General features: G+C 54.4%; 1 protein-coding gene across 7 annotated transcripts; it reads right to left on the bottom strand.

Moving 5' to 3' along the window:
• Positions 1-5,142: 5,142 nt before the first annotated feature.
• Positions 5,143-13,485, bottom strand: Miip (migration and invasion inhibitory protein). Of its 7 annotated transcripts, none has more exons than XM_087214651.1 (12): positions 13,347-13,485; positions 12,945-13,134; positions 11,858-11,986; positions 11,562-11,662; positions 11,312-11,408; positions 10,709-10,793; positions 6,878-6,986; positions 6,727-6,779; positions 6,416-6,545; positions 6,215-6,311; positions 5,552-5,686; positions 5,143-5,379 (listed from the first exon to the last, which is right to left on the bottom strand). In XM_087214651.1, exons 3-12 carry the CDS (start codon positions 11,969-11,971, stop codon positions 5,308-5,310), a joined length of 993 nt encoding a protein of 330 aa, XP_087070777.1. In that variant the 5' UTR covers positions 11,972-11,986; positions 12,945-13,134; positions 13,347-13,485; the 3' UTR covers positions 5,143-5,307. The 7 variants fall into 7 exon arrangements, with proteins under 7 accessions (XP_087070777.1, XP_012920664.1, XP_087070778.1 ...); XM_013065210.3 differs by having other exon boundaries at positions 13,300-13,408; XM_087214652.1 differs by having other exon boundaries at positions 13,307-13,388.
• Between the last annotated feature and the right edge of the window lie 3,685 nt (positions 13,486-17,170).

Here is a 17,170-nt window from a genome sequence, read left to right as displayed (position 1 = left end):
AGAGAGAGAGAGAGAGCGCACATAGTCAGAATGAAAAGTGAGACAGAGAGAAACCGAGAGAGGCCCAGGCTCCCAGAGGCTCTGGGAGGCCATCGCTTCTGTGAAAAGCACGCAGCCTAGGTGGGGAGTGAGTCCTGGGCCTGGGCCTGGTGACGGTGACAAGGCTCCTGTGGCATGTGCGCGTATGTGCACGTGTGCTCCAGAGTGCTGTGTGTACGAGTGTGTGGGCTTCGGGCACCCATGAGGCTGAGGGTGAAGGGGTGCGTGTGCGAAGCTGCTTGTGTGGGAAGATAGGTGTCGGGGCATTCGTGTGTCTGCGTGCACACGAGTGTGCGAGGGTGTGGGGCAGTGTGGGTGTCAGCAGGTGTGTGCTTTTGAGATCATGTGTACATGCACAAGTGTGCATGTGTGTGAGGACGTGTGTGCTTCAGGTTGTGTGCAAACGTATCGGGGTGTGTGAGGGTGAAGCTTGCGTGTACTCGTGTGAAGGTGCGTGTGAAAGGGCACGTGCTGTGTGCGCTGTGAGGACTGTGTGTGCGTGGGTGTGAGTGTCACACGTGCAGAGCTGCCTCCCAGGGTGATGGGAGCCCCGCGGCCGCCCAGGCCGAGCTTTGCACACGCGCAGGTCCAGAGCTGGGTCCCAAACTCCTGCTGAGTCCACGGGTGCTTACAAGATGCTTCTGCTCCTTGTGAGGAGTTGACACATGGACACAACACATCTTAATTCTTTTTCCACACCCTGCTCCTTCTTTCCCTTCCCTTCATCTCTTGATCCCTTGTCCCATTTGACAAAGAGCTATCTCCCTACTTCCTGTTAGCTTTTATTTTGCTCTTTACTTATAATTTGGGTTTCTCATATGAGAAACTATGTGAAATTTAAGCTTACGTGTCTGATTTATTTCACAAAACATTATGAGTCGGGCGTGGTGGCACATGCCTGTGATCTCAGCACTCAGGAGGCTGAGACAGGACAGGAGGATTGCCAGGAGTTTCAGGTCGGCCTGGATTACAAAGAGTTCAAGACTAGCCTGAGCTACACAGCAAGACCCTGTCTCAAAAAATAAAAAAGGACTGGGGATTTAGCTCAGTGGTGGCCCGCCTGCCCCACAAGCGCAAGGACCTGAGTTTGATCCCCAGTACAAAAAAAAAATGGTCTCAAGGTGCATCCATTTTCTTACAAATGATTCAACTTTATCCTTTATAGCAGAGTAGTACTCCACTGTGTGTAAATATTACATTTTCTTTATTCGTCTGTTCATCGACATACACACTGCTTCCAAGATTTAGCTATTAGGAGTTGTGCTGTTATAAACATGGGTATGCGTGGATCACTGGAATATGATGTCTTTAACTCTTTTGGGAAGACACTAGAAGGGGAATAGCTGGGTCAAATGGAATTTCTACTTTTAGTTTTTTGAGGACTCTCCACACTGATTTCCATAGTGATTGTATAGTTTACATTTCCACCAACAATGTACAGGGTTCCTTTTTCCCCATATCTTCACCAGCACTTGTTACTGTTAGATTTTTTGATCATAGCTATTCTTTCTGGAGTAAATGGAATCCAGTGTTGGCTTAATTTGCATTTCTCAAATGCCCAGCAACGATGAGCATTTCTTCATGCGTTTATTGGCCATTTGTACTCCGAGAAGTGTCTATTCATTTCTCTTGCCCATTTTTTAATTGAGTCTTTTATTTTGGCAGGGTCTAACTTTTTGAGTTCTTTATATATTCTAGATATTAGTCCCCTGAAGTTGGGAATTAATTTTCACGGGAAAGGACAGCCTCGGTGTTAGGACCCTGTCTTTTTTTTTTTTTTTTTTTGGTACCAGAGATCGAACTCGGGTCCTTGTGTTTGCACAGCAGGCGTCGAAATCACTTAGCTAAATCCCCGGCCCGAGCCTTGGTGTTAGGGACTGACTTGTGTCCCCCCAGATTTATGCACTGAAGCCCTTGCCTCTCAGAATGTGGCTAGGCCTGCAACAGGGTCTTCAAAGAGGAGATTAAAGCCAAGTGTAGTGACTCATGACTATAATCTCAGTATCCAGAAAGCTGAGACAGGAGGATTGCTACGAGTTCAAGGCCAACCTGAGCTATAGAGAGACCCTGCTACCCCCTGCCCCCAGAAAAAGATCTAGATAGAGATTCAGGTAAAATGAGGAGTTTGGCCTGAGCCCTGTGCCAACATGACCTGTGTCCTGGAAAAAAGGACTGGAACTAGGCCTCAGTCACCTGGGGTCCTACCCAGGGCGACAGTGAGAGGCCTGACAGGGCTGTGGCGTATCCTCTCAGTTCTGAATGCTCAAGTCCACAGTCATAGTGACTATGCTTGCTCCTGCTGTTGAGTACTGGTCACCCCAGTGTCCCCTGACCCGTGCCTGTGTCAGTCCTGCCTCTGCCTCCACTGCCCCACCCTCTGTGTGCCCTGTGCCTTCTCCTTTCCTATCTCGATGGGGACACCATGCCTGGCTTTCGGGGCCTCCCTTATATGGACGACCACCTCGACTCCATCAGCAAAGACCCTGCTTCCAAACGAGGTCACACTGGAGGTTCCAGGCAGACTGGTCGCTGGGGCCCGTCCGAGCCCCGTCATGTACTCAGAGATGTTGGCTCCCCCCATGCCAGCGACCATGAGATCTCTGAGGGCTGGGACTCAGAGACACTCACTTGAGAGCACCAGCCCTGGCCCAGAAGCAGGGGAAGATGAGGCCAGCGAGGTGGCCCTGGGTGGGACGGGGACACCAGGAAAGGTTTGGGCAACAAACGGGAAGAGAGAGAGTCACACCCCCACTGCACACCCTGCTCTCTTCCAAGCTGCTGCACACACCCGTGTCCCCCGGATCTCTGACTGTCCCCCAGCTCTGTGCCCCGGGCCAGGACTCTGACACCACAGCTGGCACTGAGCCTGCAGCAGGGGGAGGAGCACTGGGCTGCTCCTCATTCGCTGGGTGGCAGGATGTCCCCTTGGGCTGGGCTTCTCTGGATCCTCAGCCCCGGGGACAGGACAGCTCCCACAGGCACAGATCTGGGACCAGGATGCTCTGGAGCTTCCTCCTCGCCTTTGGAGCTGGGTGCTGTCCCCAAGATGGAGTCTGGGACAGTTTCTCCCGAGTCTGAGGCTACTGAGGCCCTGGAGACTTGGAGGAGAAATGCTGTCAGCCCTTAGCCGCAGACACGGAGGCCTGACAGCATCTGTGGTCAGGGCCAGCTTGGTGCCACGCCAGGGGATGTCCCCAGGGGACACCCAAGCTCCCAGCAGGCATGCCGTCACTGAGGACCCAACCTCAGGTGACTGTCACCACCCACGGCAGCCTGGGCTTCCCCTCAGGACTTCTGTACACCTCAGCCGTCCACCGCCACCGGCCACTGGTCACCAAAGCCCCCTCCCTCCCGGGTGACAGAGCCTGCAGGGCAGAACTGTGAGACCTTGCACCTGGACATCACCAAGGGGCGGAAGCGAGGGTCTAAGATGGAAATGACTCTGACGTGTCTTTATCCTGTCTCCTCCTGGTTCCCCCGGAAGGTGGGAGTAAGAGCGAACCCCAGGTGGCGCTGACTTCTGGGTGACACTGATCTCGTTATGGTAAACAAGGCGCCCAAGGCCACACTGTCAGGATGGGACAGAGCTGGGGTCCCTGAAACCCCACGTGCCCTCCCTGCATTACCTTCCACTAGGCTCTCCCCACAGCGGCTGAGAAGCACATGGCAAGTCTACAACCAAGGTCGAGAGAACTTTGGTGGAACAAAACGTAAATTCTCAGGGCCGGGTATTCAGCTCAGGGGCACTGTGCCTGCCTCCCAAGTGCAAGGTCCTGAGTTTGATCCCTGGTACCGGATCAGAACTGGATGTTCCACAGGCACATGGGGAAGTCTTTCCGGAATCTGTGATTTCTGCTTTCTGGGGTCAGATATGCTTCACTTCCACAGAGGAGCAGCTGCCAGGAGCCGCTCTGTCCTTTGGAGGGATCCTCAAGAAGCTTCCTTTGTGGCCTGTGGTCACAGGAGCTGGGACCCGTTTTGAAGAGGCTGGAAGTAGCTTCGATTTGTCTCCATACCCCTGTCATCTGCACGCCCGGGACGGGGCCTGCAGCTGCTGACAGACGAAGGACATTTCCAGGAGGATGTGCCAGCTGTCCCCACCCTCCCTACGCCTGGAGGTCTGGTGCAAGAGCAAATCTCAGCCCCGAACACTTGGTCCCGGTGCTGTCCGCCTCTGTATTCCCAAGGCTGGGGCTCCCTGCCTCCATTACTAACACTCTTAGCTAGGTGCGGTGGCGCACACCTGTAATCCCAGCACTCAGGAAGGGAGGCAGGAGGATCTCCAGGATTTCGAGGGCAGCCTGAGCTACATAGTGAGACTTTGTCTCAAACAAAACAAAACAAAAATAAAAATAAAACAGAAGATAAGTCTTAGCAAAGATGGAGAAAAGATCCTTGTGTATTGCTAGTAGGTAACCAAATCAGTACAGTGGTTCTCAAAAGTAGAAAACAGAATAACACAGGAACCAGCAATTCCACTCTAGGTTTAGACCCAAAAGGATTGAAAGCAGGGTCTCAAAGAGAGCTCTGCACACTCGGGTTCACAGTGTTATTACCGCTGCAAGGGGAAGTGACCCGCACGGCATCAATGGAAGAGTGGATAAACAACATGGCATCGATCCACACAATGAAATATTACTCGGCCTTAAACAGGTGGGGTTGGAGTGTGGCTCAGTGGCAGAGCACTGGCCTTGCATATGCAAGGCCCTGGGCTCAATCCCTGCACCACACACAACAGGACAGAGGATACAGGGCCTTCCCACTGAGCTACATCTCCAGACCATTTTTTTATTTTGAGACAGGCTCTCATTAAGTCCCTAAGTTGCCCAGGCTTAAACTTGCGATCCTCCTGCCTCGGCCTCCCAGAGTGCTGGGATTATAGCCTGCACTGCCATGCTCAGCTCCCTGCTGCTTTTTACCTCCCTCTGGCCTGGGCCCCGCTCTGTCTTGGACCCTCACAGTCTGCAGGGCGCCACCTGTGCAAGACGCCGCAGCCAGTGACAAATGCCCAGCACCAGGCAGCCCGTGTCCTTCCCAGGGGAGGGGAGGGCGGCTGAGGCCAGGCCGCCGAGGGCATCAGCAGGACAGACCCACACAGGCAGGAACAGGAGCGGGGCTTTATTACAAACTCATCCCCAAAACCACTGGCCCCACCCCGAGACCCCACTCTGTATCCCGAGGTGGGCAGGGGCTTCCTCCTCGTGGCACTGCCTGCAGAGGACGCTGGGGCTGACAGCGCTGCCGTCCAGGTGGCCAGAGCTCAGGGCTTCACTGTGGGGCCCGTGGGACTTGGGGCTCTGACCACATCGGAGTGGGGCGCGGGGCCTGCTCTGGCAAGGCCTGGGCAAGGGGTGGGAAATGTCAGGCTCACTGGGGTCCTGAGTCTTAGAGTCTGGCTCAGCTTCCGGGGTCGGGCAGGGGAGGCGGGGAAGGGCGCGAGGGTGCAGGGGACAGGGCCTTGTACCCCCACTCCCGTCCTGCCCCTCAGGGGACTCTGCCACCCCAACTGTACCAGGTGAGAAGGGCTGGCGGCCAGCAGCTTCCGGTGCTGGGCCGCAGAGGAGACCGAGGACCAGAGGTCGAGACTCCTGGGGGCCGAGCTTCTCTCGGGCTTTGGAGGGGCAATGTCCCAGCCCAGCAGACAGTGCTGCAGAGCGCGGAGTGAGGGCGGCACCCGCTCAGGATGGAGGGGCCCCAGGACAGGAGCCTCTCCCAGGCCTCCCCCTCCAATCCATCCTGGTCCGGCCACCCGGGGGCCCCGGGGCTGAGACGGAGGCGGCACAGGAGCCAGCACCTCACCACCCAACACTAAGACGGCACCGTGACCTCCTCCTTACAGGCGAGCCAACTGTCCGTCCACTCCCTCTGCTCCCAACCCCACGTGCCCGGCCTCAGGTGGGAGGCCGCTCCAGGAAGCGACTGTCCCCAGGCCTGCACACATGGCACCCGAGAGCTCTGTCACGGGGCCACCTGCGGGTGCCCGGGTACAGGCTGGCACCTGTCCTGGAAGCCACGGCGGACATCACCCCTGACCCCAGGACCAGCCCAGCTCGGCTGCGGGAGAAGACACTCCAGGGCCTGTTCTGTGCCCGCCCTCAGGGACCCCGAAGCCCTCCCCGGGCCTCCAAGTGCCTCTGGCCCTCCCACGTGCCCGCCCAACCCCTGGCCCGCTCACCCGAGGCAGGGCCAGCGTGTTGGAGGCGTCGAAGCTCTTGCGTCGGTGGATACGGTACCGGTGCGGGGGGTCCAGGACCGAGGGCGGGACGCTCACCCTGCACAGGGGTGTGGTGAGGGCACAGCCCACCTCTGCCCCCTCGGCTGCCACCTCCGCTGCGGGGCTGCCCCCAGGGGTCCCGGTGTCCCAGCCACCACTCACTGGACCTGTGCAGGCTCTGCCAGGGTCTCGGGGCCCCGCTGGTCCCGAGGGGTCCCACACAAGCGGCAGGGGACACCAGGGTCCGAGGGCACCAGGAACAGGCGCCGGTTGACACGGTAGGAGAACACACCTGTAAGAGCCACGAGAAGCACCAGGTCCCTTGAGCTGGGGCCTGGCTTTGCCCAAGCACATGGGCTCCAACCCCTCTGGGAAGCAAGTCCAGGCCCAGGGTGGGGGTGGCACACAGGGAAGGCCCCATTCCCGTGAAGCCCCCCAAACAATTCGGGGTCCCCCAGAGCCTTGACACTCACACTCATGGCCCTTCTCCGCATCCTCACCCTGCCGCAGGCCTTGGAGGTGGGGCCTGCGGGCACAGAGAGGAGGAGTGGGAGGAGGGCTGGGCCCCGCCCCTCGCCGGGCCCCGCCCCTCGCCGGGCCCCGCCCCCTCGCCCGCCAGCTCACTCGTGGACGCGGCCGATGCACTCCTCCCGGTGGGCCTCCCGGAACTCCTGCAGCTCGGAGAAGAAGGCCTCGGGCTTGCTGCTGACAGGTGAGCTGCTGTCCAGGGACCCTGGCAAGGGCGAGGCAGGGGAGTGCTGAAGCCGGGGGTGGGGGCCCGGCCGGCCCTTAAGGTGCCCGCTGCACCCCATGAACACCAGCAGGGGACCGTCCACCTGCGTGGGTTTTGCTGAACCATGGCATGGTCTGGAGCCCCCCCCCCGCCGCCCCCCCCCAAACAGGTCGGCGGGAAAAGCACAGGGAGCAAAAGGCCCCGCCCCATGAGGCTCTCATTCTAAAGTGATGACAGACGAACTGTCACCAATGAAATCCGTGAGACAACACTGAATGGTGATACCCACCGGGGCACAAGAGTGGGCCCAGGCCAATGATGGTGGCAGGTCTACAGTGCCAGGGGAGGTGACAGCCAAGCAGAAACCTGATGACCCCATGTGGACACCTCAGGAAGGGCCCCGCAGGTGGGTGAAAAGGCAGATGCAAAGGCCCTGGGGCAGGAGTGTGCTTGGTGTTTGGACAACACCCAGGAGAGGGAATGAATGGCTGGAACTGAGGGGTAAGATGGATGAGATGGGGTTAGGAAGCCCATCATGGGCTGGGGACAAGGAGTGACACAATCAGCTCAGCCATGGATGTCTACAGGACTCCTCCTCTGGCTGCCACTAGATGAGGGAAGCAGGGCCACCAATCAGGCCACGACAGGGATCCATGTGGGAAGCAGCAGTGGGAGTCCAGAGAGGTACTGAAGGGCGCTCGACAGAGGTGCTCATGGACCGGGCAAGCTTGTACAGAGGGGGACAAGCCACCATGGTGAGGCGCATGCCTGTGACCCCAACACTCAGGAGGCTGAGGCAGGAGGATCACCAGGAGTTCAAGGCCAGCCTGGGCCCCATGGTGAGTTCAAGATTAGCTTGAACTGCATAATGAGGCCCTGTCTCAAAACCTATGGAAATAAACACATGAAGGGAAAGAGGGTACAACACACACACACAAGGCGACCAGAGGCAGGCACCTCTGTCTTTCCAGAGACAGGAAGCAAGGAGCGCAAGGTCTGTGTCCCCACAACCATGGGGCCACAGCACCCCAAGGACACTAGTCCCAGTGCCTCAGCCTCCTGTGCCTCAGTTTTAGCCTTTGTAGAATGGGGACCCAAACAGCACCAAGTGCATAGTTCACTTATTCACTCAACTACTGTTTGCCACAGTCCTTGGGCTTGGGGAACAGGGCAAAGACAAGATGGCCGGATGTCTACTCTGAGGCTGCCGCTGAGGAGGAGGAGGAGGAGGAGGGGGAGGGGGGAGGGGGAGGAGGAGGAGAGCAGTTCTGAGAACGTCTGTCGGGAAGACAGTTCCTGAGAATGCTATGCAGAAACCTGGCTGAGGGCACAAGCAGTGGCATGGGTGGCGGCCCTGTGACACTGCACTCAGAGAAGATCTGGTGACAGAGCTAAGCCCTGCACAATGACAAGGGACCAGTGGGAGCAAGCTTGGGAAGTGCACACCAGACAGCAGACACAGCAAGTGCAAAGGGCCTGGGGTGGCCATGTGCATGGCAGGCTCAAGGATCACCAAGGCCAGCGAGGCCGGAACAGAGAGAGGTATCAGTTAGCCCGAGGTCAGGATACAGCAACAGCAGGGGCCAGATCCTGCCTTGTGTCTGGACAGGATGCTAGGATTTACAGTCAGGGAAACCTCTGCGGAGAAGAGCAAGGGAGGACCTTCTCTGACTGCCACATTTAAACACTCATTCACAGCGGGGCCTGTTGGCACAGGCCTGTAATCCTGGCACTCAGGAGGCTGAGGCAGGAGGATCACTAGGAGTTCGAGGCCAGCCTGGGCCACATAGTGAGTTCAGGGCCAGCCTGAACTGCGAAGTGAGACCCTGCAGAAAGAAAGAGAGAGAGAGAGAGAGAGAGAGAGAGACAGAAAGACAGAGAGAGGGGGGAGGGAGGGAGGACAGACACAGGAATTTCTACAAGAGAAAGTTCTTGGGCCGGGGGTGTAGCTCAGCGGCACTGTACCTGCCTCGAAAGCGCAAGGTCCTGACTTCGATCTCTGGTACCAAAAAAAAAAAGAAGAGAAAGTTTTGGAGGGACACGACAGCCGCACAATAACATGCCGTGCTCAATGCTACCACACACGCTGTGCTTCTAAATATGGTGAAAATGGTAAATGTCAGCTTGTGCCTATTTTATCTTGAAACTTTTTTTTTCAGTATTGGGAATTGAACTCAGGACCTTGTGCATGCCAGGCCAATGTTCTACTACTGGGCTATATCCTCAGCCCTTGTTATGATACACACACACACACACACACACACACACACACACACACACACACTTTTTTTTTTTTTGAGACAGGGTCTCATGGCGAAGCCCAACCGACCTCCAAGGCTGTTTGACAAAGTTCCAGCTGGGGGAAAGAAGGTGGAACACATCGTACCCTCATGTTTTATTTTTTCTTGCCATAATGTTTAAAATTGTTACTCTGGTCACTGGAGTCACTGTGTTTGTGACTCACAACAAACTCTCCATGAGGCAAATTGGCAATGATATATTGAAATCTGATCTGGCTCAAAAGTCCCAAATTCCAGTTTCTCTTAGTTCTATTGCCACATCCACTTCTAAAGAAACCTCTCCTGAAACTTCCTCTGTTTTCCCGCTACTATAACTCCCCCCTCTTATTGCTGACCTTCTTATTACTAAAGGGGTCTTATGAAGAAAATAAAAGGACAGACTTTAGATGTAAGAAATAGTGGGAAATAAGAAATAGAGAGAAAGATGAGACAGGTAAATGCATTAAGGAGGCAAGTTACTCAATATTTCTCACAGTGCTGAAAATATCTCGTGCTCATGAACTATGAACCCAAATGACAGTTAGTTAAGATAAACAGAGGTATAGAGAGGTAGAGAGCTAATAGCAAACTATATTAACCGTTGTGCAGTTTCTCAAGGGCCAGCTGGTGACCACAAGTTTGACATTTAATTAATTAAATCTTGCTCGTACCCCCGCTGCTATGGAGATTCTAATTAAGTTACCCTCTGGAGACTTTGATTAAGCTACATTCTGTTCTACCTAGGTATGGGAAAATAAGGGGACAATTGTGATTTTTAAGAAATGTATTCATGATGTTCAATGAAATGAATCAGCTTAGAAAAATATATTGTTTAGTAAAAATAACCTTTACCTCACTAGACGCTGCTAAGGCAACCTAAAATGTAAACATGTTCCTCCCAATGCTCCCTCGCTAGTGCTTAGAGATATAAAAATAAATCAGACCCTGAGACTTCTCAGAGGGAACCTGCACATTGCTTGCGACGGTTCTTTTCTCACTCGCCGGCCTGAGACCTCTCCCCTTCCTACCCGACATCGACTGCAGCTGGTCTGCAGCAGTCTCACTATGTGCTTCAGGGGCTGGCCCTGAACCAATGGCGCTCCTCCTGCCTCAGCCTCCTGAGTGCTGGGCCTACGGGTGTGCACCACCACACTGGCTACTGGCCATTGTGTATATCTTAACACACTCACAAAACAGACAGTAAGGAGGCAAAAGGAGCTGAGGGAGATCGGCCAAGAAGCCACTGAGGCTGCTGGGGGGAGCGGGGCTGGCAAGTGAAGCAAGAGCTCAGGAGGGCCTGGCAGGTCCCGACCGCCCCACAGCACAGCAGCTCGGACTTGCTCACTCATCCCGCGGCTGCACTTTCTCTGCTTGAAGCCAAGGGCAGCGCCAAGGGGTGCCACCTCCGCCTCCCATGCCAGGTGGCGACAGGCGCAGCCTCACCTGCGATCCAGTCGTAGCCCAGGTAGGGCCGGAGGCGCCAGCTGCTCTCGGGCACTGCAGACTCCTCGCAGAAGGTCACTCGGGGCTGAGGAGGGAGGCCAAGGGGCTGGGTCTTTTCTTTTACCAAAGTACTGGGGTTTGAACCCAGGGCCTCTGCACTGAGCTCCATCCCCTACCCTTTTTATTTTGAGACAGGATCTCTCTAAGTTGCCCGGGCTGGGCTTGAACTTCCGATCCTCCTGTCTCAGCCTCCCAGAGTGCTGGAATTGCATCTGTGCACCATCACACCGGCCAAGCACATCTGGATCTGGGGCCAGGGCTGTTTGGCCCCATCTTACTTTTGGCTTTGAACAGGTCTGAGCTCTGAGCCTCAGCCTTCCCATCTGGACCACGAGCTTGGAGCTCGGTGCCTTTCTCCCAAACCCCTGTCTGAAAAGCTAACAGTAATCCCTGCTTGAACACTTGGGCTGCCCCCAACCCAATACACCACGGCTCCCAGAAGCCTCTGGGCCCACACAGGGGCTGCCCCTGGGCACATCTGTCAGACAGGGAAACCGAGGCTGGAGGAGCCGCATCCCCGGGTGCCCAGCTCTCCCAGGTTACCTTGGACGGCCTGCTCCGCCGGGCCAGCATGGACTTCGGGACCTGGGCGTCCCGAGGCCCCGGATCATCGGGCCCCGTGGATGGCTCCCACAGGTCACTGGAAGCCAGCAGGGGCACCGAGTGAGGCCTCGGAGGGCCCAGGGCCCCGGGACGCTGGCACTTGGCAGGAGGCAGAGAGGACACCCTGGAGCGGGCCCAGGCCGTGTCACAGGGGTGACCCCGATGGGTGTCCGGGGGGGCCCACGCGCACCATTGGTCCTGTGAGCAGGAGGTGCTGGGGGAGGCCGAGGACGTTTCTGGGGTCAGTGGCATCTCGGAGTCACAGCTGCTGCTGCTGGAGTCCACGCCTGACTGCAAAAGAGGTCCAGGTCACCAGCCAGGCTTAGGTCCTGAGCCACTGCGGCCTCAGTGTCCCAGCTCGGTCCCCTCCCTCCCAAGGCCTCAGTTCTGCGTCCTTGGCAGAGTGGGCACGTGAGGAAGATGCTCCCACAGCCAGGATGCTGTCCTGAGGGTTAGGCTGTCCCTTGCTCTCCCCTGGGCACACACCTTGGACACTGCCCGGGCCACCGCACACTGCACAGCAGCCTGCCCGGCCCACAGCTGCCTCAGAAGCCCCAGGTTGTGCAGCCGGAGGCGCATGAGGTCTTCAGTCTCCACCATCCTGGGCGACTCTGCCTGAGGTCAAAACAGCGTCGCACGGGGCTGAGGAGGAGGCCTGGGCGCACACCCTCCCTGGATGCCCTTAACTGTGAAGTCTCGGGCAGTTCTCCAGCCTCACTGGGCCTCAGTCCTCATCTGCTAACACGCAACAGTATGAACCTCACCAGGTTGTCTTAGGGCACATAGGGCGATGCATGGCGACAGTTACCCAGCAGATAAATGTCTAAGGGTCTCGCTCTATAGCCCAGGTTGGCCTCAGACTCACAGAGCTCCTCCTGCCTCAGCCTCCCAAGTGCTGGGATAAAGGCATGCACCACCACACCGGGATAAATGTCTCTCACTCCTAAAAGGACCAGGCTTCCTTACCTGCTCAGTCAGATTCCCCCTAAAAGCCTCGACTGGGAAATTAGGTTAATTTGCAGAAAGCAAATAGTCCAAGTCTGCAAATACGAAGCTTCACTATTTTTTTCAAACACAAACTTATCACTTGAGACTCCAACCTAAGTCAGGCTTCTGAAGGGCTTCTCCCCTTCTTCCAGTCCTCTTTCTTCCCCTCCACGATTTTGTTTTGTTTTGGTTTCTTGGTGCTTCGGATTGAACCCAGGGCCTGCAGCACGCTAATGGTGTGCTCTGCCACTAAGCTCCCTGCCCCCACGCACCGGACCTATTTCCTTTATTTTCACACATGAAGTGCGAAGCTCAGAGAAGTTAAGCAACGTGCCCTGAGTCACACAGCTACTCAGAGGCAAGGCCAAGATTGGAACCAAAATCTAGGTCGAGGGTGCAGGGTCAGAAGGACTTTTCATAGCAGGGTGGAGAGGAGACTGTTAGATAACCTCTTCCTCCTCCTCCTCCTGCCAGCCCTTCCGTCCGTCCTCAGGAGCCCGACTCTGGGACACACACGCTCCTCTGGAAGCGATTTCTGCAAACACCCGCCATCCCGCCCCGCCAGAGCCCCACACCCACACCTCACCTGGGGACACCCCAGGGCCTGCGCCGAGCTCGCAGGGTGCGGGGAAGGAGACGCGCGATCACTCGAGTCCAGGGGTGCAGACCAGAGAACGCCAGGCCCGGCCCGGGTCGCCCTTCACCTGTCCGGTGCTGCTGGGGCACGCCGCACCGAGGTCTCTGTGTCTGCCGCTCCCGGCCGCCCCCACTGGACGCTGAAAACGCGAAGAAGCCTAATGTAGGCGACATTCAAAAGAGACGCAGCAGTAACGGAGCCAGGGCAGGGGACACCGAGGCGCCCAGCGGGGGCCCCGAGCAACCGGATGTGGGACGCATGTGGTCCTCCCGCCGACCACGCCCTCGACTGGCCCCGCGCTCACCCCCTACCCTTGGCAGCTCCAGAGCCCCCCAGCCAGCCGCAGCCAACCTGCGCAGCTCCAAGTTCCGCCTCGTCCTGACTTCCCGTGCGCGGCCGGGGGAGGGGCCCCAATGGCTATTCTGATTGGTCGAAGGAGGGGTGGGACCCCCCGACTCCCAGCCGCAGAGTTACTTACATTACTTACTTGGCGTCCCAAAGCGGCAGTTTCAATCTGTGGGCGGGGCTAATGAAGGTCTCACAGCCAATTGGTCAATTTCTGCTGCCGAGGGGGGGATTAGAGACCCGGAAGCGGGATTCCGATTGCTCAGAAGCGGGCCTACGACGCGTTAAACAGGGGAAGTCTCAGCCTCCGAAAAACGGAAGGAGGAGGTGGATGAGACAAGAACATAGATACCTGTGCTACCGCCTGTAAATTATAAACGAACTTAAAGTGCGTGGCGACTGTATGCCAGGAATTTGAGCCCAGTCTTTTCCATATGCCAGTGCATTCTGGCCTCATAAATATGCGTGGAGTTATTTTTGTCCCATTTTACAGAAAAAAATAAAACCTCATGAGACTGTGAGATGAAGGAACTTTCAAGAACAGTTTGGAATAAATATATTTCACTATAGTAACAGCATATGGGTGGATAGTCACTAAACAGATAAACAAAACCTCGGTAAATGCACTGACCCTGTTTCTGACTAGTTGGAAATGGGAGGAGGTACCACAACTGTCTTGGATCATAAAGAGGCGTTCTAGCATTTGACAATCCAACATCCATTTCTGATTTTTAAAAAATTTCCCAAAGCCAGGGACGGTGGCACATACCTGTAATTCCAGCCACAGTACTTGGGAAGCCGAGGCAAGAAGATCCCATTGGAAGCTTCCTTACCTGCTCAAATTCCCCCTAACAGCCTCAACTGGGAAATTAGCTTAGTTTAATTTGCAGAAAGCAAATAGTGCAAATCTGCAAATACAAAGCTTCACTGTTTTTTTTCAAACACAAAGCTTATCACTTGAGACTCCAAACTAAGCCAGGCTTCTGAAGGGCTTCTCCTCTCCTTCCTGTCCTCTTTCCTCCCCTCCACGCTTTTGTTTTGGTTTGGTTTCTTGGTGCTGGGGATTGAACCCAGGACCTGCAGCACGCTAATGGTGTGCAGTTTAGCAACACCTTGTCTCAAAATAAAAACTAAAAAGGGCTGGGGATATAACTCCGCTCAAGAGCACTTGCCTAACATGCAGGAAGCCCTGGATTCAAACTCATTCCACAAATATAGATAAAAACGGAAAAACTTTCAACAAACCAAAACCAGAAGGGAACTTCATTCTGATAAAAGGCATTCATGAAACACCTAAATTAGCAGCATATCCCATAATAAAAGCCTGAGCCCAGGCTTGGTGGGGCAAGCCTGTGATCCCAGCACCTGGGAGGCTGAGGCAAGAGGATCACCATGAGTTCAAGGCGAGCCTGAATTGCTTTTTTAAGATCAGGGATAGCCGGGGATGTCTACTTTCAATGCTTCAACTGGAGTCTTACCCAATGCAAAGGGAAAGAAAAAAAGAAAAGAAAAGGCATTTAGATTGGAAAGGAAAAAGAAAAACTGTCTTCATCCAGATACACTAGAAAATCCATAGAATTTACAAAAACGTTACAGTTCTAGAATTGTTTTGTTTTGGTTGTTTTTAGAATTGTTAATGAGTTTTAATAGGTTGCAGGATAGTTGGGGATTTAGCTCACTGGTTCCAGCGCCTGCCAGCAAGTGCAAGGTCTAGTTCGATCCCCAGTACCAAAAAAAAAAAAAAAAAGAAAGGTTGCAAGATAAAAGCTCAGTATACAGAAATAAAATGTATTTCTTTTTTTTTTTTTTTTTTTTTTTGGTACCGGAGATCAAACTCGGGTCCTTGCGCTTATGTAGTATTCAGCGAAACCACTGAGTTAAATCCCTGGCCCAATAAAATGTATTTCTAATTGAAAATTTTAAAATGTCATTTAGAAAGGCATCAAGAAATATGGAAATGAAATACTTAGGGAAAAATCTCAGCTGAGTCTGAGGCAGGAGGATTGCCGTGAGTTCAAGGTCAGCCTGAGCTACATAGTGAGACCATGTCTCAAAAAAAAAAAAAACCTCACAAAAGATGCACAAAACCTACCATTAAAAATTATCAAAATTTTGAAAGAAATTGAAAGGTTTTTATTTTTGTTTTTTTGAGACAATATCTCACTGTGTAATCCAGGCTGACCTTGAAATCCTTATGTAGCCCATGTGTGGCCTCCAACTCGAGGTGATCCTGCCTCGCCCTCAGAGTGCTGGGATTACAGGTGGGCACTGCCATGCCTGGTTTATTTTCCTTGTTTTTTGTGTGAAGGTCTTACACATTGTTTGTTCAGTATACCCGAAGCTGGTTTCCCTGAATTTATTGTAGTGCCAAAGATTTCCCAGGTGTTCCCAATGTATATTAGATGTCTTTAAAAACATTCCTTTATGCTGAAAAAAAATGTGGAGGAATCTCAGAAACTCGTGATCCCCTGGCCTCTGCCTCCCAGGAGACTGGGAAGGCAGGCTGGACATGCACAGTTTAAAGGACTAAAACTCGTAACAACCCAAGCTTTTAAATGAGCAAAAGTGCTGAATAGAATCTCACCAAGGAAGAGATACAGATGCCAAACAAGCACATTAAAATGTGCTCAGCATCGCCGACTCTTCTCCTGAGGCCGGCCAGAGACACCAGACACACAGCACCTTTGCCCACTCGGGCACCTCCGGCACCAGCTTCTGTCCCATCTGCAGTGGGGAACCAGCAAAGGCACATTTAGGTCTAAGGTTACAGCACGTGGGGCTGGCGGATGTGGCTCACTGGTAGAACGCATGCTTGGCATGAGCAAGGCCCTGGGTTCCATCCCATCCTCAGCACCAAAAAACAAAATAAAAATTAGGGTGCATAAAAATAACCAAGTGTTGGTGAGGATAGGAAAAACATGCCCACAGGTGCTGTTGGCAGGAATGTAAAATGGTATGAGTACTTCTGAAAACAGTTTGATAGTGCCTTAAGAATGTAAATATTAGCCAGGCATGTTGGCACAAGCCTGTGATCCCAGCACTCAGGAGGCTGAGGCAGGAGGATTGCTGTGAGTTTGAGGCCAGCCTGGGCTACATAGTGAGTCAAAGGTGTGCCTGAATTACACAGCGAGACCTGGGCTCAAAAATCAAACTAAAACTAAACTAAAGTAAAATTGGATTGTGGTGATAGCTGCACAGGTTTTGTAAGTTTACTAAAATGGTTGAAATTACACTTAAAAACTAACTTTCCTGTGATTTTTCCCACAGTTATCTGCCCAGTATTTGATCCAGTCATTCTTACTGCTCAGCACTTGTCTGAGGCCAGACACTGTGCCCACAAACACTTACAGATGTTCACAGCAACTTCGGCGCAAATCCCAGCGCCTATCAAGAGGTGAACGGATAAACACACGGTGGTGTCTCGAATGGCCTTTGGGCCCAGGACCGGTCACCTCTGCATCCCCATTGTGCTGCCTGGGGTGTGGCCATCAACTCCCAGCCACCCCACAGTACCCCAGGACCCGGTGAAGTGTGTTGCAGCTCACGCCACCCCTCCACTCACGCTTGCCAGGGGCACCTGGCCTGGAAGGCGCTGCACGTCTGTCCCCACGTCCTCCTCTTGCTGCCTTTTCTCCTCCTCCCTCCTCTTGGCCACACCGCCGTCACTGTCCCTTGAAGAAGCAGCAGACTCCTGCCTCAAGGCCTTGGCACGCCGCCCCTGCCCAGCCAGGCGCCCTGTCCCCTTCTTGAGTCTTTCTCCAGATGTGCTTGTCTCAGCGAGGCCTACCCCAGCCACATCTCCGTGTCCTCCGCAGCCCGAATCTTCTGAC

Source organism: Heterocephalus glaber, unplaced genomic scaffold (assembly GCF_053883595.1).
Source record: "Heterocephalus glaber isolate CG9 unplaced genomic scaffold, H.glaber_assembly_v1.0 deba00001447, whole genome shotgun sequence".
Taxonomy (NCBI): domain Eukaryota; kingdom Metazoa; phylum Chordata; class Mammalia; order Rodentia; family Bathyergidae; genus Heterocephalus; species Heterocephalus glaber.
This window is presented reverse-complemented; position numbering and strand designations above follow the sequence as displayed.